A 9,744-nucleotide genomic window follows, 5' to 3' on the forward strand; every position below is an offset into this window, starting at 1 on the left:
ATCCTCTTCCGACCCACAAGCCGAACAAAAGTCGCCACCCGAGGAGGAGTCCCATAAAACCAGAGGTGGAACGGAAAAGGTTGACCAACTTGCAAGGGGATTCGGAAAACATCCAGCTGAGAGACTTAACCAAAAAACTTTCCGAAAGCGTTGCGAGCCCAAATAATGGAGTCCGAAGTCTGAACCACCAGCTTGACCAACTGCAAGGTTTGAAGGAAGTTTATTGTAGAGCGGGCCGCATATGCATTTTTAGCACAGTTGAACTAAAAAGAAGCCCAAACGGAAGCGTAAATAATCTGTCAAATCCAGGCCCATTCCTACGTAGGGCATGACATAACTGGGCCCCAAGTGCATTTGGTTCGAAGAAATTCATTCCGAATGGGGAGAAATTGTCGTTTGAAGTGTAGACCGTAAATCAGCCGTAACTTTTGATCCGGGCATCGTCACGAAACGCATAACATATCGATCTTTATTCAATGATGCTTCCGAGGTCAATCGGCTAGCCACGCCGGCCGAATTCATCCTTTTCGCCAGAAAACACACCCCTCTGGTTCAACATTGCAATTTTCAGAAAATTTACTATTTTTAGAAATTTCCGTTTTCATTGTATTTTTATTTTATTTTTTTTGTAATTTTAGGATGTCTTTTTTAGAAATTACTTGTAATAATGTCGGGAATGCTACGATAAAGTTTATTTGGATGTTTCTATTTTTGGCAAATTAGGCTTTGGAGAATTTTTTTACTATTTTGGGTAATTTTGAATTGGTGTTTGGGTTTTCTTTATTAGTGGTGCAATTAAGAATTATACACACATTATTCAATAAAATTACCCAAATTTTCTCTCTTATTTCTTGTGGACTCAAGAACTACCCTCGAGGAAGATGGTGATCTTTCTTATCATTGTTTCACGCTCTTCCATGCGTAAATTAACATTAGAGTAAGGATTTTCCTCGATTCGATGGCATCTAACAATGGTTCGAGCAACAACCCTATGGACAGTGCTCTAAGGAACAATCCTATAATAGCAATGGTCTTTGAAGCTTTCCAACGAGAGAATCTGCGAACCATGCAAGGACTGCAGGGGCGATCGATCATTTGACAAAGGCCTTTGGACATACCCGTGTTCGTAATAATGACCAACCTGAGATCAGTGATGGAGCTCACGATTATTATGTTCGTAGTGCGACATCAGTGACAAATCACAAGTCACCACTATGATCGTGAGGAAGTTGTTGTACAGGCCAAAGAAAGAAATAATCTGCAACAGCACAACATCTTTCGAACGAAGTGCACCGTGAACCAAAAAATATATGATCTAGTCATAAATAGGAGTAGTGAGAACATCGTATAGAAGACTATGGAGGAAAAGCTGCAACTGAAGATAGAGAAGCACCCCTCTCCGTACACGATTGGATGGATCAAGAAGGTCAACGAAACAAAGGTTAATTAACAATATCATATTCCCTTCTCCATCAATAAATATTATAAGAACGAAATAATGTATGACGTGAAGTGGTTGATATGAAAGCTTGTCGTGTATTACTTAGTCGACCATGGCAATATGATGATGATGATGCCACGCATAGAGGTTGAAATAATATATTCATTTTTTGTTAAAGATGGTGACGGCAAGAAATTTCACCTTCGATGGGAAAAGGTTAGCAAGCCTATTTCTCGCGCGCGCGCGCGGGAGGGGGGGGGGAGATTTTGGGGCAAATGAACCTAGATCTCTTGGGGAAATGTATTTGAAAATTCAAAACTAAAGAAAGCAAACTATGGAGAGAGAACATGGCCAACAAGTATGGCACTCATGAAGGTGGTTGGGGTGTAAAAAGATCATCCCTTTACTGTGTGTCCAGCATATGGAAAGTTATAACATCGACAGAGCACCTTGTTCGCAAAGATATTGCCTTCGCCATTGGGAATGGGAATCAGATCCAATTTTGGGCAGATATTTGGTGTGGGGACAAACCACTCCAGGATGACTTCCCAAGGATTACCGCTCTCGCTCATGATCGCAGTATTGTTCTCTCGTTGCTTTTCTGTTTCCAGAGGCATGGTAACGCGGTGTCCCCCTTGCCGCCAACAATGTTTGAAATATCAGTATCACATTACGTATTGCATTCTTAGGATACAGATATGTATCAGCTATCGCACAGGATATATCATTTGTATCAGGTAATTTATCGCACCTATTGAGAAAAATGGTTGAATTTTTCAATGAAACTCCAAGGATTGTTAAAAAGACCTTAACACACTTTTAAATCATAACATCTCAAAAAAGAAGTGCACATAATGGGTTTCTTTTGTATAGGGTCCTAAGCTATGCATTGTCTAACTAAACAAATACAACTATATTCAAATTGAATGCATAACATTTAGAATGTACGTGATGATCATCTCATCAAACACTCCTAAATACTTCAAAATTAGTCTCAATTGACAGCTGGTTGATGGAAATTTTCAAAAAAATATTTTTTAATAATATTTTATTCATTTTTAATTAAAAAAATTATTTTCCAAAAATTGACAAGGACTTGGCAAATCAACAGATCAGCCCTCATGCATGCTTCATTTCATGTTTGGAGTGCTACATTGCAAGCAATTTTAGAGAAATTTGGGAATTTTCAAATTTTCTCCAAATCGGACCACCTACATTCAAATTTCAAAATTAGAGTCTTAATTGACAGCTGGTTGAAACAAAATTTTGAAAAAAAAAAAAAAAAACATGGAGAACGTGAAGAACCAATGGATATCGAAATCAAAGCTCTTAACTCTATTTTTCATGTAAAATATGAAGAATCACTGGATTTGTAACCATTTAACACTGATTTAACATAATTTCAACAAAAAAAGGGGATCGAAAATTGGAAATGCTCATCTGATCGAACATGTGGGATATATCGGTACTACCTATGCGTTTTGTATCGCACAAGTGGGATACAAAATATATGATGGGATATATCAGCCAATATCATCAATATTTAAAACATTGCCCGTTGAAAACTTTCAGACGTCGAGGCATCGGAGTACATCGGCTTATCTTCTGGGCTATTTGGAAGGAGAGAAACGGGCGATGCTTTAAGACTGGTGGGACCTCGGTAGAAAGAGTGATAGGAGTAGTCAAAGGTTTAATTAAGAGTTGAGCTCCATATGTCAATGTAGCTAAAGCTGCTTATGTTTCCTCTAGTTGGGCTAATTAGCTTTGTGTTGTATTCTAGTTGGGATATTTAGCTTTGTATTGTATTCTTTTCTTGCCTTTAACGGATTTATCAATAAATTTTGGTCTCTCTCTCTCTCTCAAAATTTAAAATATATATATATATATATATATATATTATCCTCTCCCTTATGAGAATGGAGAACTAATCCAAGACTTCTAAAGAGGAGAGGCGGTCTCTCCTAACCGTACAGGATTTTGTTAAAGAATACGAGGAGATGATGGGAGAGATTAGGGGAAATCTATGCATTTTGCTCATAAAGGGGAAAGAAGTAAAACTCACGAACATTCCAAAGAATTTACAGGGGTCTAATGTTAAGTATAAGGAAGAGGCTAATAAACATCTGTGCCAAAAGATGTTTGAAGTGGGCGATAACGTGCTAATTCACATGCACAATGAGAGGTTTCTGACTGGGACATATAACAAGTTAAGAAATTAGAAGATAGGCCATGTTCCGATACTAAGGAAAATCAATGATAACGCCTATATTGTTGATCTTCCTGAGGGTATGGAGATCTCACGAACTTTTGATGTGGCAGGCCTGTATTAATATCATGAGCCGAGTCCATTGAATAACTTGGGGATGAGTTTTTTTTCAAATGGAGGAGGTTGATGTAGAGCGGGCCGCAGATACATTTTTAGCACGACTGGTCCAAAAAAAAAAACCCAAATGAAAGGAGAAATAATCCATCAAATCTGGGCCAGTTCTACATAGGGCATGACATAATTAGGACTCAAGCACATCCGATTTGAAGAAATTCATTCCGAATAAGGAGAAATTGTCGTTTGAAGTGTGGATTGTAAATTAGTTGTAACTTTTGATCCAGACATCATGACAAAACGCACAACCTATCGATCTTTATGTAATGATGCTTCTAGGGTCAATCGGCGAGCTATGCTGACCGAATTCATCCGTTTTGCCAAAAAACGCACCCCTCCAGTTCAACACTGCAATTTTCAGAAAAAAGTTACTATTTTTAAAATTTTCTGTTTTCAACGTATCTCTTGCAATTTTAAGATTTCTGTCTTTTTTTAGAAATTGCTTGTAATAATGTCGGGAATGCTCCAATGAGATTTGGACATTTCTATTTTTGGCAAATTAGGCTTTGGAGAGATTTTTACTATTTTTGGTAATTTAAAATAGGGTTTAGATTTTCTTTATTAGTGGTGTAATTAAGAAATTATACATACATTATTCAATAAAATTACCCCAATTTTCTCTCTCATTTCTTTTGAACTCAAGAACTACCCTAGTGGATTCAAGGCTTTAACTACTTGAGAAAGACGGTGATCTCTTTCATTATTGTTTCACGCTCTTCCTTGCGTCAATGTTTGACATAAATAAAAAAAGAAAGAAAAATAAGAGAAAAGTTGAAAATAAAAATTTTCAAATTGGGCCCTTTTATAGTTGTATCACCTTGTAATGACGTATCGGCTCCATAATAGTGTCGATTCGAGTTGTATCGGCTGATACGGACCTATACAGCCCTTTTTTTATAATGGACTCATTCACCCCTGTATCACATAACAAGGATGATAGTTTCCTTTACGTAATGGCCGTTAAGGCCCTAACATAGTTGTTTTTCAATACCATAGTGGCAATGGGGCAAGCAAGCTAAGCCCAATCTCGCCTGGCACTTAAGGCCCAAGGTCCGAGCCGAAGCATGGACCAAGCATAGTAGGCCCAAGCTCGAGCCAAGAACAAATTGGCTGGGACTAGGCTTAACCCAGCCTGAAAACTGATAAAATCCCTATTTCCCATTTAAATGTTCCTAATTTATCCACTAATCAAGTGAGCTACAACAAACAAAGAATGGACTTAGAGGAATGAAACCAACGGTCAACTCAACATGCATCAGTTGCCTAATCAGGGACTGAAATGGCATATTTTGTGAGACATAACACATGTACAAGATGGACCAAGCTGGATCAAGCTAAACTGCTAAAGTGACTTGAGCCCAAGTTGGTCCCAAAATTGATCAAGCCATATTTGCCACCCCACCCCATTGGCCAAGCTAAGAGGCCGAAGCCTGTCCCACGGGCCAAGGTAATAGGTCCAAGCCCCGTCTGAAGATCAGTCAAGCTACTCGAGCTATGCAGGCCACCCAACCAATTGACAATTTGCTCCCCTGTCAAAGAGAGTCTGTTTCTAGTCTGTCTTTCCATTTTGTTTATCTTTTCTTTTTTTCTAGTGTGAACTTACTATCCAATGCATTTGTCATTGCTTCCACCTCTCTAGCATCCATTAACATCATTAGCTCATTTTTAGATAAGTTTGTTTTTAGACCAGAGATCACCTCAAAGCATCTTCGGATGCATTTTAGATTAGCCACTTGCTGAAAGTTTGCATCACACAGCATTAATGTGTCATCCACAAATTGCAAATGAGAAATTCCAAGCCGAAGCATAGTTGAGATGCTGCATTGACAAATGGATGGAGGGGGTTGTCTAGAAACAAGATGCTTATACACTTCTCAAGATACTCAGAAAACATTTAAACACTGGTAGTAAATAGCTCCAGACTGCCTACTTTGATGACCTAGCATTTTATACAGTGTGAAATTGGTCTGAAAAATGAAGATGGAAAACAAGTTGCATCATTGGCCATCTACTTCTCGAAAATCTCCAAGCAACAAGCATTAAGCAGTAAGCAAGGCCAACCTACCGAGGAGCTAGGACTACCGCACATGTCACATAAAGAACGCCTTTAACAAGGATATTCCAACTCCTAAGTTGTGTGGGACAACTACAATGAAATAGCAACCTATGGGTAAATATTATCTACCATGTGGAGTTTCATACATCGACTGCTAATATAAATTGTTGGTGGGACTTTCTCAAGTCATGTCACGACAGTATGATTGCTAGAGATGCATAACCTTTGAAACAACACTGATGTGAATTCCATTTAAGCAATTAACAAAGGAATTAGAACAAATGCAACACCTGAGCTGTACCTAGTGCCTACTGGGAAACATAGGGCATAAAATAACCCATCGGATAAGGTAGTAACTGCTAACTAGTAAAAAATGGAGCTTTGCTAAGCCCACACGCATGTGTAAGTGATGTAGAACGTGTCAACGATACATTCCTAGCATGGTTGGGCCAAAAGAAGGTGGACTATAAATTGACCGTAACTTTTGATCCGGGTATTGTTACGAGGCGCACAACCTATCAATCTTTACTGAAACGGTCCATCTGAGGTGAACCGACCCACAAAGTGGGTCGCGTCTGTCCGTTTCGTCTAAGAACGCGTGCTTTCAACTCAAAAACGAATTTTTAGGGAAAATTTACTATTTTTAGCATTTCCGAATTTTTAATATTTTTTAGTTTTAAAGTTTTAGATTTTCTTCTTTGTTAGGAATAACTTGTAATCATGTTAGGACTCTTCTAGTAAAAGTTTATTTGGAATTTTTATTTTTAGAAATTAGGCTTTAGAATGGTTTTAATAGAATTTGGATTTTGATTAGAGTTAGGATTTTGCTATTTTTGGTAATTATGAATTTTGTCTTTTTTTCTATATTAATGGTGTAACAGGGACACGTACACATTAGACAATTATCAATCAATAAATTTATTTCAAATTTTCTAGAAAATATTTTCTATTTTCCTTCTTTTCCTCATGGATTCGAGGTACCTTTGTGAGGAGTCCAGAGAAGTTCCGTGGATTCGGAACGGTTATCCTGGAGGAAGACGGTGCTTGACCTCATCACGCCCATCCCTATGTCAGCAAGGCATACCAAGTACACGCCATCACGTGCCAACATGGAAAATGGGTGCAATGCCAAAACCATCTATCATACGGGTTCTGGATATGTTGATGCTTTCACACAAAAACCAGACTGGTCCACTCACTAGGTGTGCTATGATGTGGGAAATAGGTGGTCACCTTAAAAATCTTCAGCCAAGATTTTCAATCTGAACATCTGTTTCAAAAACAGCAGCCCACCTGATTAGGGAAAGAACATGATCCCTTAGGTCAGGACATCAGAATTGTATGAACTTCATGATGGGCAGATTGGATCCCATACCTATGTGTGGCATGTACATGGCCTGCCTTATACATGTGTGGGATTAGCAGAGAGTTAAACAATGATATTCGACAAAACCACCAACACCAACAAGAACTATAGTTTTCCTTGGTTACAAATTACAACATAAAATCTGACATCTATATCCAGTATTCTGGATTTTTAAACTTCATTTTTTTTTCAAATTTTCAAAACCCAAACTCATCTTGTTTAGTGCCAATCATCATCAAATCATTCATCCAAACGAAGCTTATAATCAACATAGACCAAAGTAAAAAAAGTGAATCTCCAAAACATCCCATTCAAGTTCCTTTAAAATCACAAACACAATAAAGTCATATCAACTCTCATCTTCCAAAAAACAAACAACTCCAATCTTCAACATTTTCAAAAACGTGAAAAAAGAAAATCATTAAAAAAAAAAACTAATCAAATGTCTAAACAGCCAATAAAACAAAACCTTAATTGTTGTCCAAACCAGTAACAACTAAAAATCTCTTACCCCATACTACCTTTCCGATGACTCCATGAAAGCTAATGTCATCATAACATAAACAGACCCAATTCTAGTTCCAGAAAAAAAAAAATCAAAAAACAAAAAACACAACTAACCAATTTTACTAGTTGTGTCCTGAATGAGCTTTCTTTCTTTCTTTCTTTCTTTCTTTCTTTTTGAAGGATGGATGTGCTTATCAATCACCAAATGGAATTGCAATTAGTAATCTAACAGAGTAGAAATAACCAAATGGACTGACCGAAACATAACTGCAGTTTGGGGGGAATAATCACTAGGAATACTAGCAAACATCATTTAATTTTGACTTTTCCTACTGATTAGACAGAATATCGCAATTCAATTCAATATCCAAACAAAGCATGGATAAAAATCATCACATAATTAACATTATATAAATAAATAAATAAACCCAAATCCAATCTCCAGCGTACCTTTCCAAGGACTCCGGGCTTCTCATCATCCGTATTCCCCACCCCATCTCCGAATTCACAATACGGAGCCTTCACACCCTTCTCTACCTCCCCAATCAAATCCATCTCCGCCTCCTCTTTCCTCCCACCAGTCTTGCCACCTCCTGCCGCAACAACGTCCATCCAAAACACAAACCCAACAAAGAAAACATAGAACGTGACGAACCCAACAGCCTGCCAAAGGGAGATCTCTGCGCTGAGGTAAACGTAGAACAACCAGAACGCAGCGACGAGGTAGAAGAAGACGTCACGGATGAATGGCGCGGGATCGACCGTGAATGGGGCAGCGTAGATGGCAACGAACCCAACGACGAGCGCAGACACGAAGGTGCCGGCGGAGAGGATGGCGCCGAAACCGGTGCGGGCATGGCCACTGCGGACGGCAGCGACGGAAGCGAACACGTCGGGGGCGCCGTTGCCAAGCGCGAGGAGAGTGACGGCGCCCATGCTGGGAGAGAGGTTGAGGTGGGAGGAGAGCTTGGTGACGACGACAGAGAAGCGGTCTTGGGCGGTCTTCACTAGGAAATAGAAGTGGAAGAGGAGAATGAGGGAGAGAGAAGGGACGGAGAGAAATGGGTTTTCTGAGAAGATGCAGAAATGGAGGGAGAAGTAATTGAAGAGGCCGTTAGAGTCCCCATTGCAGTGGGCGAGGGAGAAGGAGCACCGTTCTTGGGTAGGCTTGAGGAGTATGGAAGAGCAGGAAGGAGAAGAAGAAGAAGGGGATTGAAGGAGGGATCTGAAAGGGAATTTTGGGAATGTTGATGGGTTTTTGGGGAGGGAAGGATGAGGGGTGGAGATGAGGAAGAAGAGGAAGGAAGAAAGGAGGAAGAGTGAGATTGCAGAGGATTTGAAGAAGGCCATGCCCTTCAACGGTCCACACTTGGGAATTGCATTTCCATGCATACATACACAACAAGTGTTGTATGTGGTTTGCTTTCTTTAGTGTAGACAATGAAGGTGCATTTTTGGTGGACGCAGCTTCGGTGGATCTCTGACTGTGGGGCCTACCTTGATATATGTGTCTTATATCCATTCCGTTCATCTGTTTTTTCGGATCATTTTAGAGCATGAGCCTAAAATTAAAGAAGATCCAAGTCTCAGGTGGACTACAATATGAGAAACAGTGGTAATTAACCGTTAAAAAGTTCTTCGGGTGCACAAAAGTTCTGGATCAACATGGTAGTTGTGTGGTCCGTTCATCTTGTATTTGTGACATTATCAATAATTTGGATGGAAAATAAACATTCCGGTGGCCCACTGAGAAGATTTTAATGGTTAACATTCAATCACCACTGTTTTTTGTGGTGTGTATCACCTGAGATTTGAATCTGCTGCATTTCTTGGGTTCATAACCTAAAATGATCTGTTGAAACAGATGGACGGTGTGGATATAAAATACTTGCATCAAAATGGCCCCACATTCAGGGATCCACTGAAGCCGCTTCCCTTTTCTTTTGACTAAGGCCGATTAGCTGGGCCACGTTCATGTATGCATTGTATATCCA

General features: G+C 39.3%; 1 protein-coding gene across 1 annotated transcript in view; it reads right to left on the minus strand.

Moving 5' to 3' along the window:
* The window catches only part of LOC131226086 (cation/calcium exchanger 5), a 28,185-nt gene extending 18,982 nt beyond the window's left edge, over nt 1-9,203 (minus strand). Inside the window, exon 1 of the mRNA XM_058221771.1 lies at nt 8,201-9,203. Within this exon, the coding sequence (XP_058077754.1) occupies nt 8,201-9,142 (942 nt within the window). The 5' untranslated portion in view covers nt 9,143-9,203. The remainder of the gene's footprint in view (nt 1-8,200) is intronic.
* Nucleotides 9,204-9,744: the final 541 nt, after the last annotated feature.

Source organism: Magnolia sinica, chromosome 14, assembly GCF_029962835.1.
Source record: "Magnolia sinica isolate HGM2019 chromosome 14, MsV1, whole genome shotgun sequence".
Classification (NCBI taxonomy): domain Eukaryota; kingdom Viridiplantae; phylum Streptophyta; class Magnoliopsida; order Magnoliales; family Magnoliaceae; genus Magnolia; species Magnolia sinica.